The sequence below is a fragment of the Balaenoptera musculus genome, chromosome 2, assembly GCF_009873245.2.
Source record: "Balaenoptera musculus isolate JJ_BM4_2016_0621 chromosome 2, mBalMus1.pri.v3, whole genome shotgun sequence".
Lineage (NCBI taxonomy): Eukaryota > Metazoa > Chordata > Mammalia > Artiodactyla > Balaenopteridae > Balaenoptera > Balaenoptera musculus.
Window position 1 is genome coordinate 127,844,368 of NC_045786.1, and position 23,415 is coordinate 127,867,782.

The following is a 23,415-nucleotide window of genomic DNA, read 5'->3' on the forward strand; positions in this document are numbered from 1 at the left end:
CATAGCACAGGGAGATCAGCTCGGTGCTTTGTGACCACTTAGAGGGGTGGGATAGGGAGGGTGGGAGGGAGGGAAACGCAAGAGGGAAGAGATATGGGAACATATTGTATATGTATAACTGATTCACTTTGTTATAAAGCAGAAGCTAACACACCATTGTAAGGCAATTATACTTCAATAAAGATGTTTTAAAAAAAAAATACTGCAAGAATTACTTCTAAATAATATCTTTGATTTGGGGGCCCAAATGTCCATAAATAAAGTGATTTAAATAAGGAAAGAAGTCATTTGAACAATCGTATGTCTATTGTGGGCCAGGCTGAAAGCACCATATTAGATGAGGCAGCCTGGTTTCTAGCTTTGGCAGAAGTCCTAAGTATTTACTAGGTCTGCTACTCTCTGCTCCCATCATCTTGAAACCAAGAAGGTTTATAAACGTCCACTGAACATACCTGTGGGATTTTAGAGAAAATTTGCCTATCACTCTTCAGAAAGCATCTATTCTGTATCCTGGCCCCTTTGTCTTGATACTTGCCACTCCGTACTGCTCTGAATTAATTAGACATCTAAACATCTCAGGACAATGTTTTTGTTTTGTTTTACAAAATTATTATAAAAGTGCAGACTTGATGCATCACAACGCCACTTTCATGTTTTTTTTAATGGACTGGTGCTTCTCTTTTCAGTTAATTTGCCTTATAAGTTTCTTGGAATTTCAGAACTACAAGTTTTGGAAGACCATAACCATAACTGAGGTTGCCATAAGAGACCTACTCGTTTACATTCCCATTTTCCCTAAAAGCGACAGTAATGAGAACAGCTGAAAATGGGCAACTACTTAGCCCATATGCATACCTTTGTATGAACTGAAAAGATCATGGTTTTTTTGGGCAGATGTAGAGCACAATAGGAATCATGGCTTAGGGAGCAGAGTTACAGGCTAGATTTCAGACCCCACTCACTCCCTCAGCCAAGGTTGCTTCAAAAAGACTTCAACCCAGCCTCAAATCAGCTCAGTCCCTGATGGATTAAGGTAATTTGCCCTCGTTCTAATTATCCTCTAAAAGATAGGTGAACACTCCCTGGAGAAAGATAACTTCATTAAAGCTTCTACAGTATTTTTACACAATGCTCAGCATTTAATCAAAAATTGTCAGGACCAAGAGAAAAAGAGGACCATAGAAATGTACTTACAGATGACTCAGATATTAGAATGATCTGCCATGGACTTTAAAGTAACTGTGATTAAAATGTTCGGTAAAATACATGATAGGATAGAGAACTTCACAAAAGGACTGGAATGTATAAAAATCACAAACATAAGTTCTAGAACTCTAAAATTTTGGGTCAATATATGTAGATTGCAAATTACCAATATTAAGGACTATTAATATTAGTGGAAAAGTTGTGAAGAGAAAAGGGAGGTAAAGTATCTGGCAGAGCATAGGAAGAGGCCTTTGGAATGCAGCCATGGGAAAGTAAAAGAACGTCAAGCAAAGCCCTCCTGGGTCTTGCACTTGCATTTCTGACACCACATTGGAGAGACAGCTGAGCTGCCTAAGCAGCAGTGTGCTGATGCATGCTGGAAGGAAGTTTTCAGGGGAGTGCCAAGTTTTTTTAAATCCTAGCAACAGCAAAAGAAGTTTGAAACATACACCTGAGTCGACATAGAGAACTGTTAGAGTCCAAAACCAAATCTCTCAGGCCATGATGGGGTCCAGAAAGAGGCTGTGATCAATTCCAACCATAACACACAAAAGGATCTGAACTTTTGAATAAACAACCAGATAGGCAAAGAAAGCATCTCTGTCTCAAAAGCAAGCAACTTCTCTTTCATTTCACCTACTAAGTTGTGTTTGTTTGACACTCATGTTTTTAATTTCAGAAAATCTTTTCTGAGCTATACCCAAATCTCCTGAAGTGCTGTTATTATTTTTGTTATCACCATTCCCCGTCTGTGTCTCTGGTGTGTTAGAGCCTGTTTTACTTGTTCTTCCTCTCCATGAAAGCTTGGCTCTTTAGGTTTATTGTTCTTTTTCTTGGAGTTGGTCATAGAGACTCAGTTTACCTACATGCCTTAAATAGTTTGCTGCTGTTCTATAGAAAGCAGCTCCCAGGAGGAAACATTTTTGTTTCTTGGTTTCCTTGACCTCTCAGGGTTAACAAGGTTTCACCCTTCTTCAATCTCCTAAGGACCCAAAGAGTCTGGGCATACCCCGTCAGCTGATCTTGATCTTCCCTAGAACATCAAGGATTCCCTTGCGTCAAGATACTCTAGGCATGAATCCTTGTGGTTGCTTGCTTGGGACGTTCTTACGGTTGTTGCCTAGCTCTCGTTTGGACCATAGAGAAGGGAGTCCAGCTATAGCTCCCTACAACTTTGTTTTCAAGGTGATGAACCATTATCATCATTATGTTTTGTTTTTTCTTTTTTTTTTTTTTTAAAGGTGATTACCTTTTATTTCAGTACTTTTTGTTGTTGTTGTTGTTTTTTCCTTTTTACAGTGAACTCATTTTAAGCCACAGATCTATTATTTTGATGGCTCATTTTTTTGTGTACCCTAAAATACAAATTTAACAGAGAAGTCTTCATTGGGTTTTTACTACTGCATTTACCGCTGATTGAATTTGCAAAGTTGGTATGCAAGATCTATTGTACAAAAAACATCTGTTCAAAATATGAATATGGAATTGACTATTGCCTTGAAGGTTCTATTGGATTCTGTGGGCCTATATCACTATGTGCCATGTGGTAGAGGGATGCTTCCACAGCTTTTCTTTATTGGAACAAGTGTGAAACATTTCTTTTACACTGTGCCATGACATCATAAGGCCTTGGGACCATGTGATTATGAACAGAAACATATTGGAACAGTACTAGGTCACACTGACTAGCCAGAATAGATTTATATAAATGTTTTAAATTATTTAAATAAAAATGTAAAATTAAAAGTTCTTACAAGCTTGTTAATCTTTGGGCATATGAATAGGAGTCCAAGTTTGAGAAACTTGCAGTGAAGATTGCTCCCAAATGGTCTCTGTCTAGCCATGAGTCCCAGAACCTACATTCAAAAGCCTTACTAATGTTCATTTAACTGATGTGAATTGATGTGCTAACTTCTAATTTCTTTTTTTTTCAATATCTTGAAAATATTAGTTACCTGGTTTTTATTCAATATTTAAGCACCAGCCTTTTACAAAAGCTATAGAAGTCAATTTTTTAAAGAGTTGTATGTAAGTCCTTTCCCTTTTTTGGTGTAGTGTCCTCTCATTCATTCTATCTCTTCACTGCCAGTTGATGTTTCAAAACATGAAAGACCTAATTTGGAAAAACAAGAGGCAGAAGAGATGATTGATTTATCTGTAGTTTCCAAAAAAAATTTTACTTTTAAATTCATTGTAAATGATGCACAAATAAATTCCTAATTTGCTTAGTTCCACTGTACCTACTATGTACTGTGTGCTTCTATTCAGTGAGAAGCAGCTTAATTTTTTTCAAAATTAAAAGTCTGTAATGACTTTGGTTCACTTACATTTAATATTATTGATGGTATATTTGAATTTGTATCTACCATCTATTTGTTTTCATATTTTATATTTTTTCTTCTCTTTTCCCTTCTTTTGAAATAGACGAGTATTTTGTTATTGCATTTTCTTCTTTATTAATTATATATTCTTTTACTATTATTTAGCTGTTACTCTAGAGAGTATGACATGCATTATTGACTTATTATTGTATAGTGTATATTAATACTTTTACCACTTCCTAGATGATGCTAAAACCTTAAAACATTTTAACTCCATTTATCCCCATGCCTTTTGTGCTATTGTTGTCATGCATTTAGTTCTATATATATTTAAACTACAGAAGGCATTACAATTGTTGTTTTGTATAGTGTGTATTTATTTAGATTTACCCAAGTGTTTACTCTTTCTTTCCTGCATTTCTGTTTTTTCTGTCTGTGATCACTTTCCTTATGCCTGAAGAATTCTCGTTATTACTTCTTTTAGAGTGAGTCCTCTGGCAATGAATTCTCTTAGATTTTCTTTGTTGAGAAATGTCTTTGTTTTGTCTCTGATTTCGGGAATATTTTCACTGGGTATAGAATTCCAGGTTGGCACCCAGGAGTATTTCTCAAACTCCTTTCCCTGTTCCTAGGATTTTAAAAACTTGGCACTCCCCTGAAAACTTCCTTCCAGCATGCATCAGCACACTGCTGCTCAGGCAGCTCAGCTGTCTCTCCACTGTGGTGTCAGGAATGCAGGTGCAAGACCCAGGAGGGCTTTGCTTGAGATTCTTTCACTTTCCCATGGCCGCATTCCAAAGGCCTCTTCCCAGCCTTTCCTCCACTTCATGGGCCAGAACTCAGCCACCAGCCACATCCAAATTTAAGGGAGGCTGGGAAATGTCATTTAGCTGTGTGCCTGGGGAAAAGAGGAAACTGGTATAGTGAGCAGTTCATCTATACTACAGTAATTAGTGGGAATTCAATTTAAAATCATTAACTTTTTCCAAACCAAGTTCAAGGAGCTAAGAATTCTTTAATGGACTTTTAAGTTGTGCTCAGATTAACTCATGTATGATAAAAATTAATGTTTACTAAATTCTAAAGTGTAATTTATCCTTACTAGTGTTTTTTTTCTCTTTAACTAACTTATACAAAAATAATAAAACTAATGGCTTTTAACTAGGTTATTGTATAGAACTTTCACTTATTTGGACCATTATTCCAAAATTTACTACACTTAACATTGGAGACAGAATACTCCCTGGACAGACGCATGTGTTTCCTCTGCTTTCCTGCCTTGGGGTCACAGAGTGTGAATGCTGAGAAAGTAAAGAACTGTGCTAAAGGACGCACTACAAATTCATGCTAATTTCAGCTGTGCTCTCACTCTTGTCTGTCAACCACCATCACCATGACCACCACCCCATCACTTCCTAGTGGCGCTTTAGGGCCTTCCCCACATTGGCTCCTCCATCCTTCTCCAAATTCCTCATACCCCTGACATTCCTTACTTTCCAGACAAACTCCTCACCTCACTCTTCTTATTTAATTGTAAGTTTTTGCTCATTGGTCATCTATCCTCATTCCATGCAGGCAGGGACCATATCTTTCATGTTCACAGCTTTATTTACAATGATATTTGGTGAATGAATCAATGAGGCTCTCTGGGGTCAGCTCTATCTTGTACCCCACTTTTCATCTCAAAATATCTCTGTCTCCATATACACCACCTTCAGATTCTTAACTCCCATCATGGGAGAAGATCTTATCTTTCTAGGGCTCACTTCTTCACCACTATTTCCCATCCCAATATCTTTGAGTTTTGCTCCCTCAATCATCTCCTCTTCTCCAGCAGCTTTACTCTCTCCTTTGTCAGCTCTCAAAATAGGAACAACTTTCCCCCAGCTTGAAAAAGGCTTTGTTTTCCCCTCTGCCTCTTTTAATTTCTTTCTTTCCTTTCACAGCCAATACGAATTGCTGATTCCAATGACTCATGACCCATGCACTCCTTCAACTTCTACAATCTGATAATTGCTCTACTCTGGGCTCTTGAAGGTCATCAGTGACTTCCTACTTGCCAAATTCAATGATCTTTTCTTAGTCTTCATTTTCCTCGTTCACTCTGCAATATGTGAACTATTACATACCATGGCAGAGACTGTTGGTTGACCACCAAATATCCCATTCTCCCCTTTTCCTTACCAACACAACTCTAATTTTATTTGAAGTGGTAACATGTCCAACTAAAGGACAAAATTTCCCAGCTTTTCTTGTAGTAGAGATGGCCTTAGGAAACATAAGCTTACATTCTTGAATTCATTAGGTTAATGTCAGCTGCTGTAAAAGATAAATTCTAAATTCTCATCAGCTTAGACAGTAGTACTTTCTTGCTCACATAATACTAAAATGTATGTTCCTAGCCAGCAGAAAAACTCCTACATGGTCATTCTCGGACCCAGATCCCTTCCATGTATTGGTTCATCTTTTTCTAGGACCTCAAAGTCCTCTACATTCAGCTAGTAGATGGAGAAAGAGGATGAAGGATAGCATGTAGGAGGCCAGAACTCAGCTATATGATGAGACATAACTGCAGAGGAGGCAAGAAAATGTAGTATGTGTGACTGCCCAAGAGGAGGAAATGGATTTAGTGGGCAACTAGCTAGTCTCTGGCCTACCGTTACAGTTAAGCCATTCAGTAATAGATTCGGCCCTAACCCAACCATCAGGCATGAATGGAACAGGCTGTAGTCACTGCACCCTGACTGGGTACATTCTAGGGCAGAAAATCTTACTCGTTCAATCCTTTAAGCCAAAGATGAGCATTTCTTCTTTACTGTCTGCCATAACAAGTTTATTACTCTTAACATTTTTTTCTCTTATTGTTGTTGTCACAAAGCATGAATTAATTTGCATTCTGCCTTAATAAGAACCATTTCTAATCACAATTAGACTTGTTCGCCTTTATAGCTGTGGAAAGTGAAGTTTGAAAAATACTGAGATAAAGAAATAGGTGAGATAAGATGTACTATGAGTTTGTACTTTAAATCCCCCAAGAAAGCCACAACTGCAAAATGTGAGTCATGTTGGTTGTTATCAACAATAACGCTTTTTTGCCAAGTACAAAAAAAGTATCGATGAAGTTCATAAGATACACGGGGATCACACTGTCTTACTGCCCAGATTAATGACTCCCCTGTTAGTTTAATTCTCTCTGTAGACTGTAAATCAGTCTTCCCCAGCATTTCCTTACCATGGTTACTGACAGATGACATTTACTGTCTACTCTTGACCAGCGGTTAAAAATGGCCTGCCTGTAAATTATCCTTCATTCAGCTCAGATTATTCTCTAATAGGAATACATTTATCTGTATTGAAGTTCAAGGTGATCACAGAATGTTTGAACCACATAAATTTTCCTCCTCTCTCTCCAACCTTATTAACAGTAATAATAGTAATTCATTCTTAAAGTTGGAAGTTTCCAACTTTTCAATCGTTTGTTCTCAATGCTCTCGTGCTAAGAATGTGTGTTATTTCAAATAACTCATCTTTCATACAAATTAGCACAGACACAGAGGAACAAGTGATTTCAAAAGCCAGTCTCCATTTCTTCCAGAGCCACATACAGGTATACAAAATAATTTTGACACCCAGACTTACATAAGCATACAGCTTAAATTTGTTTGACCTGGGCTTTCTGCCTGGCAGTTGAACACAGAAGAATATCTTAGCTTCTTAGAATGAGAGATCAAAATTGTTTCTGACTCAGGATAGAGTCTTTCAGGAAAAGGAAAAATAGTATCATGGCTATTCGTTCACTTAGTAAATATTTATGGAGAGCCTACCATGTGCCTAGCAGCATGTGCTGGGACCTGGGGGAGAAAGTTAAATAAGACACAGCCTCTGCCCTTGAGAGATTCACACCCCAACGTGCAAACACACAACACAATATAATACATTAAATGTGATGGGGCTTTCAGCGAGCCCAAGAAAGTGGGCTTCTTAGGTTCAGGGATGAGGGTGAGGAACTTCTGGGGAGAAGCTGAAGAAGACTGTTGAAATAAAAATCCAAGACTATGCTGAGGAAAGCAAGATTAAAAAAAGGTATGAACAAAAAAATAGCATCGGAATGCTGTGACCTAGGCGTTGGCCTAACTTGCCTGAGGTCACCAAAAAGGGGTTTAGGGAGGCTTCTTTAAACCTGAGGTAAGTGTAGGTGGAGCTTAAGGGCCCACTACCTCTGGGTCTCAGCTGAGATGCCCACCAGTACCATCCGGGTAGTGGATGCTGGATGCACCACCCAGATCCCCCTCCAGACTAAAGCGCTTACTCCTCCGGCTACCGGCACACAGTCCTCACTATCAGCCCCCTCTAGCTGTTGCCTTGTCTCAAAAGAATTGCTGCACTCAAGGTCATGTGCCCTTCCCTGGGCCCTCAGTGCCTGGCCCACCCAAGGTGACAAGGCCCTCACCCCCAGCTCGGGGCAACTCTGAAGACCCCTTTCAGCTTCTGAGCTACCAGTCGGGTTGGTTCAGGCCTTTTACTGAAACTCTATCACAGCCTGACTTCACTCTCTGCCCAATCCTGCCTCTGTTCCTTCCCTTTCACAGGTGTTAATCACCAAAGCACTCCCTAATAAATATCCTACACACTAGCCTCCAGCTCCGAGCCTGCTTCACAGGGAACAAACCAGCCACACCTGCCAACAATATCCCTTAGAACCACAAGCAAACTGCTAGAAAATCTCAGTAATCAGTGAACCGTCAAACCTATAATTGGGTTGACAAATGTATTATTCCACCATTTATTTATTCCCAGGTCATCACCCAAAGGCATTTTCAAAAATTCATTCTGATCTTTAGGGTTTAAACTACAGCCAAGCTATAACTGAGAATACGTTTTCTCCAAGATCCAAGCATACAGAGATCCTGATCCTGATTTATATGTGGACGCTGAGGTCGGCCAGGACACACCCACTCCCCAGAATCTCTGGAGGATTTAATTACCTGCTTTGGCAGCAAAAGATATCAAAATGAAACTCTGTGCTCTTGTCTTGCTGGACAAGAGTTTGGGGAACCCAAAAAGCAGAAATCAGAATGGGACAAAATGAAGAGTTTACTAAACCACCTGCAAACTTTAGCCAACAGATGCTAATATGATGTTTGTGCAGACTTGGCCACATGACATACGCAACCAGCAGAAATGTAGGCAACTGGCATGCTGTCTGACCCTGGGGGAGTTCTGCCTCCCCACCTCTGAGCAAATAAAGGAAATCGCAGGGTCCTTCCTTTGTCTCCCACCCTCTTGTCTTCTCTGCTCTTCTCTTCCTCCAAAGCAGAGGCCTGGGGAATCCAAAAGATCTGGATGCCATTCTAGCCTCATCATTTACTAATTATGTAAACTTGGAGAAGTTATTAACCTGAGTCTCATTTTCCTTATCTGAAAAATGGGAGAAAAAGAAAGAAGACTTCTCGCGTGCTACTGACAGGAATAAAAACATTGACATCACTGACAGAGCCATGCAGAGCAAGTCACAGCACTAAGCTTAAATTCCAGTCCAGTGGTTCTTACTGTAACTGCACAGTGGAGTGAAGCCTGGAGGGAGCTCCCAGAGAGTCTGATATAATTGGTTTAAGGTGTCGAATCATCAGAAATGTTTACAGCTTTCTAAGTGATTCTAAAGTGCAGCCAAGGATTGCAGCCACTATGGAAAACAGTATGGGGGCTCCTTAAAAAACTAAAAGTAGATATGATCCAGCAATCCCACTCCTGGGCATATATCCAGAAAAGATGATAACTCTTAATTCGGAAAGACACATGCACCCCAATATTCATAGCAGCACTATATACAATAGCCAAGACATGGAAGCAACCTAAGTGTCCACTGACAGATGAATAGGTAAAGAAGATGTGATATATATATACAATGGAATATTACTCAGACCTAAAAAAGAATGAAATAATGCCATTTGCAGCAACATGGATGGACCTAGAGATTACCATACTAAGTGAAGTAAGTTAGACAGAGAAAGACAAATATTATATGATATCACTTATATGTGGAATCTAAAAAAACTGATACAAATGAACTTATATTTACAAAACAGAAATAGACTCACAGACATAGAAAACAAACTTATGGTTAAAAAGGGGAGGTGAAGGAGGGATAAATTAGGAATTTGGGATTAACAGATACACACTACTATGTATAAAACAGATAAACAACAAGGACCTATTGTATAACACAGGAAACTATATTCGATATCTTATAATAACCTATAATGGAAAAGAATCTGAAATATATATATATATATATATATATATATATATATATAAAACTATAAATGGAATCACTTTGCTGTATACCTGAAACATTGTAAATCAACTATACTTCAATTAAAAAATAATAGATAAATGAATAAATAAATAAAGTACAGCCAAGGTTGAGAATGATTGCTCCATGAAGATTATTTTCTATTTAAGGCACATAACTACCATATGAGTTCAGTATAAGTACTCCTCCTCCCTCATTTCCACAGACAAGGAAACAGGTTTAGAAAGGTTAGAAGGTTGCTCAAGGGTACAGAGCTAGCAAGGGGGCAAAGCTGAGATCTGAATTCACACAGTACGACCGCAAAGACCCTTCCCATCACCACCACACTGCTGTACCACCACGTCACCCCCTGCATGTGAAGAGTATCTAGCACGGCTGCTAACACACAGCAGATGCTCCAAAATTGGTAGCTAAGTTTGTTCTTTACTTTTTAGCTTTCCTCCTCTCTATTCTCTGCTCTTCACAATCCCTAGCCCAAAATATTGCTTAGGAGTGAGGGATGGATAAGAACAGTCAGTATGGATCCAGGAAATCCTATTCTTTTTCCTACTCTCCCCTTCCTAAAATCTGGCCATGAGCATACACTTGTTTTCTGTTTAAAATATTTGTAGATAGTTATTACAGATACCAGACTGAAAATATCACAAATCCAAGGAGAAAATTTTCAACCATCCGTTCTCAAGTTTAAGTTAATGTTTTATTTGCCTATGTCAACTTCTAGTTCTTTTCCATGAGCATATATGGTTTTTATATTTACAAAATCATAATATAATTATATATTTAGATGTGTCTGTTCACATTATACCATATATATTTTTCCAGAAGATTTGTCTTATAACCCAATTAAGCAACCTACAGATAATGAAGATAACTTTACTATGTAACTGGGCCCAAGATATTTTCATTAGAAGTTTCCCTCTAGGGGGAATGGGGGGGAACCTTAGTCTTGTTACTATGAAAACTGATATAAAAGTGTATAACCATGTAAAAGTCACATGACATGACATTTGCCTTCCCTTCTTTTCTGTATGTTCCTCAAGGCCCACACACCTCACTCCCATGCCTGGCACAAAGTAAGAGCTCAAAAAATACTTGATGTATGAAAAATGATACTTTTCTGGGCTGAACAGTGAAGTTGTACAATAAGAGTTCTTAGGCGGAGGGACAGGAGACTCCAAAGTTAACCATGAGAATAGGGCAGGGTGAACCAGAGCAAACAGGCAGGAAAGCAGCTGGAAACCCCATGGTAAAGGCTAGCTACATTGACCAGGAGGAAGCATGTGGTTTCCTGAATTGTATCTGTTCAAAGCCATCAGCCTTGAAGCATGACATATATAGACCATGTCAAGGATCGACAGCTGCCCCTTCAGTCCCATTTGAGAGTTGTTTCTAAAAAGTTGTGTACATTCTTGGAAGGGGTATGAAGGTCAAGACAGCTGGAACAGAAAAATAAGACTGCAAAAAATGGGAGTCGGTACACTTCAGAGAACATCCCGATACAACGTCATTAGAGGAAGATTCTTAACCTAGAGTCTATTGGGCCTCCTCCAGGCAGCATAGTGAGACTTCAGGAAACTGTGAACACACTGAAATTGGTATAAATTGTGCATATGTGTGGCTGTCTGTCTAGAGAGGAGACCTCACATTCATCAGATTTTTGTGCCCTTTGGTTATCGGGCCTGCTACTTCTTCCACTTCATCAACTCAAATGGAGCTCCTCTAAGTCCGTCATTATTCGTTAGGGGCTGGAGGTGGAAATAAGAGGTGGTGGGAATGAGAGGGAGAAGGGAACTAAGCCCTCGGAAGACCTTCTATCAATTGAGTCAATAGATGTGAAAGGATTAGACAGTGTTCAGCATATATAAATAGGGGCTTATAAATGTTAGCTCTCACTATTTTTATTACTCTATGCCAAAAGCCTTATGTTTTCTCAGCTTCACAATAACCCTACAAGGTCAGCATAAGTCCCATATCCTATTTATAAGGAAACGAACTCAGAGAGATTAAGTAAACTAACCCGCGGGTCACAGCTAGTGGTGGAATTCAGAAAGATCTAATACCAAAGCTTGGACTCTTTTGTCTCCACCCCAAGACCTGAATTACTGGCCAGGCTTTCAATCTGAAAGCAGCCTCTCCGGCTACCCTTTAGGCTTTTACACCTAAAGCCCGGTCTTACTCTCTCCCTGAGTCGTCTGTCCATCAGAACAGGCACTGAGCCACAAAATGAGCTTCTTCAAGCCAAGGCGTAATCTACTTGCTTATGTAATAGGGTCCTGGTCATCCCCCTGAAATTCCACACTCAAGCCAGTTTCTTTCCCAGGGTATCAAGTGTTAATTAAAGAAATAAGTCACGCTAAGCACAATTAACTCCCTCCACTCTATCATGCAGCCAAGTGAAAGGCCAGAAGGGCAGAAATGTTTTCTAGTCGTCACAAACCAGAGTGAAAAAGCTCCAAACTAAGTCTCCTATTTTCTGGTTTCAAAATCCATGCTCAAAATTGCAGTTAAACATTAGCTACTAAAACAGCCTTCCTAAAACATGGGAGAATCCTGACAACTGTATGTACTTAGCGCTTCCTATGTGTTTGCACTTCACAAGTGTTATCCCTATGTTTCAAAAGAGCCAAACAAGCTGGTTAGATGTTACTTCTTGCGAGGTTAAGCAAGTCTCTCAGGGTCACACAGTGAGTAACAGAACCAGGACTTAAACCCGGGTCTGATATCATCAGCGCTCTTAACCATCCTCCTCCCACCATGTCTACACAGCCACCGTGATTCATGCTACCCAACATCTCCTGTTGGTTTTCCCTGGAGCCACTTGCCTGGAATCTTGAGAGGAGAAGCCACGGAAGCAAGACAGATGGACTCTATAAATAGAAGATCCGGGTTCCAGGTCCAGCTCAAGTACCAGCTCTGTCACCTTGGGAGATGATTTAACCTTCCAAGATCTCAGTTTCCTCACCTAGGCAATGAAGCTCATTGTTCCTGTTTCAGGATCTAGAAGAGAATGGAGCTAAGGCTTAGGTGTTATGCGAAGGTTGGTTACATTTTCCCCTCCTTAAAGCACTAATGCGAAAACTAGTGGTAGCGCTTTCTCAGCCGCCCAGCCGCGCTCAACTTCAGAGTTCTTCTCGGCCACTACTAGAGTCCCACCACGCCACCACCTCCTCCTCGGGCCCCTCTCCTCCCAGTGGCTGCGGCTTAATTTCCCCTCCATTTCAGTAGTTCTCTTGCCTCGCAGGAAGGACTGGTCTTGGATGCTGGGAGTCTCCTTCCTTCCTTCCTCCCTCCCTCCCTCCCTTCCTTCCTCCCTCCCTCCCTCCCTCCCTTCCTTCCTCCCTCCCTGCTTCCGACTCTGGGCTTGAGGATCTGTCTCTCCTCAGGACCCGGCGCGTCGGCGCGGAGCTCTTCACTCGGCTGCCGGGGGTCTCTGCGAAGCCAGCGCGGGGTGCGCACCCTGCCGTGCGTCCCGCCCCGAGGGGCGGGGTGTGACCCGAGAGTTGAGATAAGAGGCGCCTGCGGTGAGAAACACACCGCCATCCGCGGAGCTTCCTTGGCGGCGCCGCCTCTCCGGCGGAGCCGCGCGCGGGGCGCCCGGGGGTCTCCTCTGCACCCAGACGCCGTGGCCCCAGCCCTCCCGCAGCCTCCGCTCCGGCTCGCCGCGCCTCCCGCCATGAGGCCGCTGTTCTACCGCTGCTGCAACACCACGTGGGTGGAGAAGGGAAACTCAGCGACGATGGGCGGGGTGCTCTTCAGCACGGGCCTCCTGGGCAACCTGCTAGCCCTGGGGCTGCTGGCGCGCTCGGGGCTGCGGTCGTGCCCGCGGCGCTTGCCGCGCCCGCCGCCCTCCGTCTTCTACGTGCTGGTGTGCGGCCTGACGGTCACCGACCTGCTGGGCAAGTCCCTGGTGAGCCCCTTCGTGCTGTACGCCTACGCGCAGAACCGGAGCCTGAGGGGCCTGGTGCCCGCATCCGGCAGCTCGCTGTGCCAAGCCTTCGCCTTCTTCATGGCCTTCTTCGGGCTTGCCTCGACGCTGCAGCTGCTGGCCATGGCCCTGGAGTGCTGGCTCTCCCTGGGGCATCCCTTCTTCTACCGACGGCACATCACGCCGCGCCGGGGCGCACTGGTGGCGCCTGTCGTGGGCGCCTTCTGCCTCGCTTTCTGCTCGCTGCCCTTCGCGGGCTTCGGGAAGTTCGTGCAGTACTGCCCCGGCACCTGGTGCTTCATCCAAATGGTCCACGAGGGGCGCTCGCTGTCGGTGCTGAGCTACTCAGTGCTCTACGCCAGCCTCATGCTGCTGCTGGTCCTCGCCATCGTGCTGTGCAACCTGAGCGCCATGCGCAACCTCTACGCGATGCACCGGCGGCTGCGGCGGCTCCCGCGCTCTGGCCCCAGGGAACAAGCGGAGCTGGCCGCCGGCGAGAGGGAAGAGACCCCGCCGCCCCTGGAGGAGCTGGATCACCTCCTGCTGTTAGCCCTCATGACTGTGCTCTTCACCATGTGCTCCCTGCCTTTAATTGTGAGTCGCTTGGCGCTAAGGCTGCGGGAGACTGAAGCGCGTCGGGCCGCCGCTGCCGGGAGGGAAGGGTGGAGCGCATTGGACGCGGTGCAAGAGGAGCTGCGCCCTGAGCCAGGAGGGTTTGTTGCTGCATTCCCCGGATCAGGTTCCCTCCACAGCCCCCAGGAGATAGAACCCAATTTGTTGAGCCAAAACAGGTAAAGCCCAAGAAAGGTAGGGAAAGCCGGAGCCGGATGGTGTCCCCTTAGCCCCGCAGAACCTCTCCAGTTAGCAGAACCCCCTCCTCCCTGCTTTCCTCTGGGAAGATCTCGGGGTTATTTATGCACCTCAGGACTTTGAGGAGCAGACCTTGGTTCCTCCTTGGCAATACGAGTCCTTTACCACTTCTCGATGGCTACGCGAGGTTTTATTTCGTTACACCTGCCCATGATTTTAGTGGCATCAGAAATGGGCAAATGGCATCTGGGAGTTCTCCCCGGTGTTGGCGTGGAAAGGGAATAAGGGAAGGTGTGCTCCTGCCAAAGTGATTTGCATATGTGAGTGACTGAAAGCATAGGTTTAGGTTTTTGTTAACTCGTGCGTAAACTTTGAGGAGTGGCGGATGCCGTTTCTGGTTGCTGCAGCTGCGGGGGATGGTGGCGGCAGAGGCGGAGAGGATTTGGATTAGCAGATGTGTAGGAACGTTTCCGCTGGTGGTGTCGTTCTGATAACCTGTCTCGACAGGTTTTGTTTCTATCTTTGCAAGCGAGGTGACCTGAAAGCCATTATCTTGGGTTTCAATCACTAATGGGAGTGGTGGTGCAGATTGAATTACTTCGTCGTTTTGCAGGTATTTCCTCTTGTGACCCCGGCCAAGACACCTAGGAGTGGCTGCGGCTTGAGAGAACTTTTTCAGCCTTGCTCCTCTCCCTCTCCAGACCCCACAGTGTACTTGTTCAACGTGAACAACATTTAAATGAATTCGTTGCCAAGTCCAGGTCACTGGAGTCCTGAGACTTATGTGAATAAGAAAGTTAAGTTTCTCATGGCAATGTAGCAGTTTTGGACATTAAAGGGTGGATGAAAGTTAAATATAGTGTGATTTTTCCCTTAAAGGAAGGCCTTAATGTGTTGGGCAAAGAGCTCTCTGGGTTAGGATCAGAACTCCCCAAGATAAATAAATAAATCTATATCTATATAAACAGAGAGATAGAGATATAGGTATAGATATTTGGCAGTGGTTTTCAAACTTTAGCACGCTCAGACTCATCAGCAGTGCTTTTAAAAACAGAGCTGGCTGGGCCCCATTCTCCAGAGTTTCTGATGCAGACATTTTTGAAGAATTCAGCAGCCTCTTCTTCACCTGCTGATGTGGGGATCACATTTTGAGAACCACACTCTAAAGCAAGCCTTAGCAATCACAGCCCACAGGCCAAATACGTCCTGCCTACTGTTTCAGTGCAGCCCTGGAGTTAAGAATAGTTTTTATGAATAAACATTTGCCATAAATTTGATGATAGGGCACATGAACTCTGAACCCCAACTAAGTCAAATATGATTCCAAGAAAAAGACTCACGCTTCTCCTTAATAGACATGTATTACCAAAAATTGTACTCAATTATTATTACTATTATTATTACATTTTTAATTTCATCAATTAAAATTGTAGAAATGTGTTTTCTCTCTTGTTAATAAGTACCTACTAAATATTCACTATTTGCCTCTTGGCTCATAAAACCTAAAATGTTTGCTCTTCGGCCCTTTACAGAATATGTTTTCAGACCCTTGCTCTAAAATAAGAGCCTTACTTACCTGTGCTGTGATAAAAGCAGAAATTAGCCAAATGCCTGGACATTATGTCCTGAGTTTGAATGTTTTAGTAAGAATAATGCAGAAAGCATAATACATTGGAAAGAACATTGCATTTGCCGAGTGTCTAAGGCGATTTGAATAACTCATAGGGGCTTGTGAGGATTGAAGGAAATAATGGATTTGAAAACGATTTTCTAAAAAACTTGTAAAGTTTCAAAGACATGCAATGCGGACAGCATTCTTCACGGGAAGTATCATTTCTAGAAAGGATAAGGGCTTTAACATGGGTTTGAATCAGATCTCATCACTTACTAACTATAAAAGCGCTTACTTATCCTTTCTAACCTCAGTTTCCTCATCTGTGATGAGGATAACTATTCTTGCTCTGTAAGATAGTTATGAAGATTTGAAGTGTTATATATACATATATATATGTATATATATATATATATATATACATATATATATATATAGACACACATACATACACACTAACCAGGTGCCTGGTGGCCTCAAAAATTATTATTACTAATTATTATTGCTAATTATAACATCCATTTATTATAATTGCCTGCTAGACATAGAAAATTAATTAAGAAATATGATCTCCGAAGATAGTATAATATTTTAAGGCAGTGGTTCTCAAACTTGTTCTAGTCTAAGGACCCCCTTTTCACTCTTAAAAATTATTAAGGACCGAAAGATCTTTTATTTATGTGGATTATATCTATTAGTATTTACAATATTAGAAATTAAAAATAAGAAAAATTATAAATATTATTGTAAAACAAGTTACAATGTACTTATTGCTTGTGTTTTTGCATAGGTGAAAGAGAAGTTTGAGATTTCAAAATTATTTAATGAATGATAATGAAGTGTAGGAATATTAGCAGGTAACATGGGAAAAAGCATGTTAAGAGCACAGAAGCACTGAGAACAGTCTCTGAAAATGCACATATGTATACCCTATTACCTTAGAAAGGTCTAGAAAATGCAAGAGTACACAGCACATATTCCATTAGCCATGGGAGTGATGATGTCATTCATTACACATCAGGCAGCTTCTGCGAAACTCACTGTACACTTATGAGAGGATGAAAGTGAAAAAAGACAAGTAACATCTTTTTATGAAAATAGTTTTGACCACATAGACACACTGAAAGAGTATTAAAGACCCCCATTCTTTGAAAATCACTTTTCTAAGGAAAGGATTTAGTGATTGGAAAAAATAAGGCTGTATGTGAAGGTGGCTAAACTTAAAAAAAAAATCTTGCTCATCACATAAATATTGTATTTCATTAAGCCGGTGAAAAGTTTGTTGGAATATGATTTTTTAATTCACTTTGTTATAATGCTGGATTAGAGCAAGATGTTTAGATTGAATTCTCAAATTTCCAACTTGATACGGTAAAAAGAAAGTATAGAGAATATGGGAGGAGCTTTAGCGGCAGTTTGCAGCATGTTCTTTAACGTATACAAAGTATTTTCATCAAAATTATTTTTACCTTAGAAAACCACAGTGTTTTGGAGGTTGGTCGGGGAGCAGGAATGGCTGAAAGAGGGTTTTCACGTATAGATTCAACGTAGTAGTTGACAGGTTTAGAAGCCAGGTAAAGGTGTGCGCAAGCTTGTGTAATCGCATATATCAGAATCCATGGAGTCAGAGAAGTGGTTAGAGGACCTCCTGCATGCATTGAGATAACTCTGTGTGAGTGTGTGTGTGTGTTTCCTTTTGTTGAGCAGAAAGAAGGGTGGGATGTTCCATCCAAAGGAGGCTGTTACAAGTTGTGTAAGGGATGGTAGCAAGAGACTGGCCCAGGGAAAAGGGTCAGAAGTGGATTTAAAGAGCTAGAGCAGAGGGTGAGGTCTAGGGTGTGGTGATAGATGAACTGAATGGAAGAGGACGTTGGAATCAATTTTGCTGTCCTAAGCAGGGATGTCCAGTCAAGCTGTCACCAGAGAACAGGCAACAGCAACATTTTTTTGTGGACCCCTAATTTCAACAGAGGGCGCTCTTCTCACACCAGTTCTCTTTGTGTAATGCCCTGCATGCGTTGAACAAGCCAGTTGTGTATTCTGAGGGTATTCCGTATTCAAGCCCTCTGTCAGAGGAGCAGTTTATAAAGTATCTTCTAGGGAATACCATTGATCATGAGAGGATTTTTCGAAAGTCTAGATTGTGTTCAAACGGATATCTTGTGAGAATTAATAGAATATGTACTTTGATCACTGTCACGAGGGAATAAATTTGTCATATTTTTAGTAAACTCAAAAAATAAATAAAATTAAAAGGCCGTTTGTAGAATATTACATTTCTAATACAAGTCAAGTGACTTGAAAGTACAAATAACCTAATAATATGCAATAGAATTGATATGGATAAATAGTGTACAGAAATAAAAGTTGTCTTAATTATATAAACATCATTCAGTTACCCAGATCCTAACTAATAAAGCATTCTCAAATAGTAAGAATTATATCTTGCTGCATTCCACTTTGAGGAGAAAGGAGCAAATATAAAGATTAAAGTCATATAAAGTGTTTGCTTTTTCAGTCAACTCAAGTGTGTAGCCTGTTGTCATCCATTTATTCATTCATCTCAGATCTGGAACCTACAACATTCCAGGCACTGTAATTCACTGTGGGGATATAAAATGAGAAGAACATCACATCTGCCCACAGAGCTATAATAGTGGGGGTGAGAGGGAGTGACTAGGGCCAGAAAGGAGTTAGAAAAGGAAAGGGATTGACTCCTAATTGATAAAATAATAATACTAGCTAATTATTAAATTATTATTAATGCAAGGACCTGTTCTCAAGGTTGTACTCATACTATCTCATGCAAATTTCATAACAATCCTGAAAGATAGGTGCACTTATCCCCATTGTATAGATGAGGAAACAGAGTAACTTGCCTGAAGTAACACAGCCAGTGAGGCGATTCTATCTAACCTGGATGGTCGGACTCTAAAGCTGATGAGCTTAACCACCACCTTAACCATCACCAGAGGCTTCGTGATGGGGGTAATATTTTACGTCAACCTGGAAAGAGGGTAGGATTTGGGCATGTAATCAATTTCCACATCTGTAAAATGGAGATAATGAACATACTTACTTCACAGGACTTTCGTAAGGATGAAACAAACTTTTGAAAGTAAAACAGAACGATGCCTGAGAATATGAAGCTCTGTGTGGACATTAGCCATTATTATTACTCTTAGTGTTATTAAGCAGTGATGATGGGAGAGGGCTTCCAGATAAACTCCGTCTTCCTAAGTGCACTAGATGGGAGTATCTGAGCCTACAGAAAAGAGAATAAAAAGGTAAGGAAACAATTATGGGAACATACATCTTCTCATATCCCTGATTGCGTTGAATGGGTCTGGTCTGTGTACTTATTCATATCCCCTTCACATATTTTCTGGTCCATTAGAGTCCATTTTGTCCCATTATGGATTTAGAATCTCAGTGAGCTTGGGCGATGTAAGAGCACGGAGAAAAAGTGGCTGGCCTCCAACCGAATGGGAGACAGTTGTAGAGCTGGTCTAGACAGCAGTGTCGGCTGAATGGCAGGAAAGGGGTGAGGCAATTTGCAGGGCCCCCAAGAGGCCAGAGAGCTCAAGGAAGAGCAAGACAATACAGGAGTGGCTGGGCGCAGGTAAGGAGGCTTATCGCTCTGTGTATGTTTCTTTTTTCTTCCTAGCCTGAAAACAGGATGACAACCACAGAATGATAAGCATCTGTGCTAAACATGAGTAATTTACACACGTTGTCTCCTGTCTTTCCGTTGGAATATGTCCTGCCTCTTCACGATGATTAAATGTTTCTGTTTCAGATGGACTCACAGACATAGAAAACAAACTTATGGCTATCAAAGGAGAAATCGGGGGCAGGGATAAATAAGGGATTTGGGATTAACAGATACACACTGCTATATATAAAATAGATAGACAAGGACCTACTGTATAGCACCGGGAACTGTATATCTTGTAATAACCTATATTGGAAAAGAATCTGAAAAAGAAGAAATATATACATTTATATGTATATACATATACATATATATGCTGTACGCCTAAAACATTGCGAATCAGCTATACTTCAATAAAAAAAATTCAGAGAAAGAGAAAACAAGTTTCTGTTTCATTGGTGTCTCCACACATGTGACATTTCACAAGTGTGACTTATTTCTGGGCTAACCAAGAATCGAGGATAGGAAGGAGGCAGAGGAAAAAGGGAAGAGAATCAGTATCTACGGGAGTGAGGTGACTCTGTAAACGACTCAGTAGACTAGATTTGTCCCACTTCAGCTCTTCCTCTACACCGCCAGGCAGGGAGTGGGCAACTCCAGCCCTGTCACACTCACCGCAGGTGGACCAGCTCCAGGGACTTAGCCAGGGGCTCCCAGGAGGACCTGGCTTCCACTGAGCCTCCCAGGTCGGCCCTGCACCTCCCTGGCTTCTCACTTGCACCCATCCGCCGTGGTGGCCTTAGCTGCTTATAAATTTACCCAAATGAATACTCCAAGCCAAGCTGCCATACTCTTATGGAAAAGTAATGTTTCCTAAGTGAAGTAAGTGAATTTGTTGCGGCCATCGACCTTCCGCTCTCCTAATTGAATGTTTTTCTTTAAAACAGTATCGTGCTTACTATGGAGCGTTTAAAGCTGTTCACGAGAAAAATGGAACTGCTGAAGAAATTGAAGACCTCCGAGCCTTACGCTTTCTCTCTGTGATCTCCATTGTGGACCCTTGGCTTTTCATCATTTTCAGAACATCGGTATTTCGGATGTTTTTTCACAAGATTTTCATAAGGCCTCTTATGTATAGAAACTGGCAAAGCAATTCTTGCGGAACTAACATGGAATCCAGCCTGTGACAGTGTGTTAACCTCTCTGGTAAACTCAGCAATATATCACATTTTCTGGCAAAGAACCATGATCAAAAAAATCTTACAAGTTATATCCTTAAAAGCTATGTCCCATAACAAAACATCTAAATGTATTTTCAAAACTATTCGATCGATCTTAATAATGTGTTGTCACTCTGTGTTCATGAACCGGTTCAGTGGGGTTTTTCATTTTGAGTATAATAGCAACTACAGTTTCATATATTGTAAACAATGTTAAAAGTCTTAAAGCAATGATGGTAATTGTTCCAATGTTTGTACTTGGTGTCCCTAATTTTTAAAGGCAGTCTTGAGACCTCTGGGTCTTTATTTAAATTCAGTAGAAACAACACAGTTTACAATTATGTGATAGGTGTTCTTAAATTTTCTTACCCTCTTTATTTCTAGTGGAAGCTGATTTGTTTATTTTGCATCACAATTGCCCCTGTTTAATTCTTTCCTTTGCCAACTGATACAAGTATAGCCTGAATTATAGATGCTCCTCTGAAAAGGGTGGTAGAAAATATAACTAGGTGAGGTGTTTGGAGGGTCCTTCCCCAGCCACCCGCTGGGAAAACGCTCACCACCTTGTGTGAAGAGGCGAAGCTGTAAATAAGTAAACGAAAGGCAAGATGTGACTATGGTCTACACCCTAGAGAAGAAAAAATTCTCTTTACCCTTTGAAGTCCAGTTTCTTGTGTGTTGAGGTAGGGGTGTCAGTAGGCATGAAAATTTGGAGTGGGCTACAAAATGTTGTTTCAGTTTTTGGAACCTCCATCTTGTAGGTTTATCAAAATAATGGATTCTTTGGTGGGGAGGGATTTATGGTCTTTGGAAGACAGGGATGTATGACTTCCCAGAGAGCATGTTTACTAAACATGGCTGTGTCACAGCCGGGCATTCAGCACAGGGACAAGCTCACCCGGGACTCAGTCAGCTGAGAGCAGTGGCAATGACCTTAACATCTACATGTTAAAGCCATATCCTGCCCTTGGTGGAGACAGTAAGACCTTATTGAGGTTCCTGAGAGATATGCTTTCAATCTGGAGCAGAATATAGCTCAGATGGAGCACCACCAAGCACTTTAATTGTACATAATGTTTACAAAGGTTAGCAACACTATGACCAAAAGGGAAAAGTGGGGAAAATACAGCTGCAGCTGTTAAACTAAGCAAGAGACTGTAGACCCAGCCTGCAGGGAAGAACTTTCACCTTGGGTAAAAGATGGAAGTTTTTTCATGGGGGCGTCAGAGGGGTTTCAGCATCTGTGGGGTACCTGACACACTCAGACTCTGAGCTGGAGAGCCGGCTACATCTGAAGAGCCTGAGACCCCCATTCAGCCATCCCTTCCAAAGATCAGAGTATTTGCCTTATTTTCAGCTTAGCAGCAGCCCCATTTTTTCACCTCTGGTTTATCGCAGAGGTGGTATTAACCTGGAAATATGTGTGTAATTTTTGTGTGTAGCAAAACTGTGAAATGGCCAAATTAGGAATACAGGAATTATAATCTGAGACTATGATGTGATGAAAAATGCACTTCTTTTCAAGTTTAACTCTCGTTTGTATATTTAATTTGTAAGTACCTGTATGTGTTTCATTGTCAGAGGAAGTGCATCTGTTTCATGCTCTCCTTTTGGAAGGTGTGTTATGATCATTGTCAAGATCATTTGAAAAGTTCCCAGATACATCAATAAATATAACTTTATGATATTTTGCAAAGAAAATTACTTTTCTTCAAACGAAATAAAAGGGTTTAGTTTTTTTATTTTGTTTTGTTGTTTTGAGTAAAGGGCTACCAGCAGTCTTTCATTCTCTAGCAGTTTAATAGTGACGATTTTTATAGGCTGTTCTGTTAGCATATGTATTCCTTTAAACAAGTTTGCACAGGTTTATCCAAGGAGTTAGTGGTGCTTTCTGTTTAACACAGAATGTAGATATAACATCTGGATGAAATCCATGTTAAGTTAAAAGTCAACTCTTCAATGATCTTCATTGATTTACTCATTAGATCATTAAACATTAAATAAGTGTTAATTGACACATACCTTGGGTCAGGCAATTAGTTAGGTGCCGAGGAAAAAAAATACATAAGACTCAGTTCTGGTGCATGATTTGCTTATTGTTCAGTGGGGGAGACAAGCACGTAAACAGTTACAATAGAGTATGGAAATCCCAGTAATAAATGTGCACACACAGTCCCATTACAGAAGAGGAAACCTGAACTAGGGGTGTTGTGTAGGGTTATCAGAACTTCACAGTGAGAAAGATGCTTAAGTGAAATATTGAAGATGAGTAGGAATTTTGACTCCAGTTGAAAACTAAAGAAAGGACTAAAATAGTCTACATAAGAGGAAATACATATGGTTAATAAATGTA

At 41.3% G+C, this 23,415-nt stretch overlaps 1 protein-coding gene across 2 annotated transcripts; it reads left to right on the forward strand.

Annotated features, from left to right (window-relative positions):
• Positions 1-13,480: 13,480 nt before the first annotated feature.
• On the forward strand, positions 13,481-22,715 carry PTGDR (prostaglandin D2 receptor). 2 transcript variants are annotated; one of them, XM_036840156.1, is made up of 2 exons: positions 13,481-14,359; positions 20,790-22,715. In XM_036840156.1, the coding sequence occupies exons 1-2, from the start codon at positions 13,514-13,516 to the stop codon at positions 21,027-21,029; spliced, it is 1,086 nt and encodes a 361-aa protein (XP_036696051.1). In that variant the 5' UTR covers positions 13,481-13,513; the 3' UTR covers positions 21,030-22,715. The 2 variants fall into 2 exon arrangements, with proteins under 2 accessions (XP_036696051.1, XP_036696040.1); XM_036840145.1 differs by having other exon boundaries at positions 13,481-14,556; positions 20,790-21,011.
• Positions 22,716-23,415: the final 700 nt, after the last annotated feature.

Excerpts from the sequence above, each read along its gene's own strand:
- PTGDR (XM_036840145.1), top strand. The coding sequence starts at position 13,514 with ATGAGGCCGCTGTTCTACCGCTGCTGCAACACCACGTGGGTGGAGAAG. Across the intron at positions 14,557-20,789 it reads AATTTGTTGAGCCAAAACAG|TATCGTGCTTACTATGGAGC; the intron begins GTAAAGCCCAAG and ends TCTTTAAAACAG.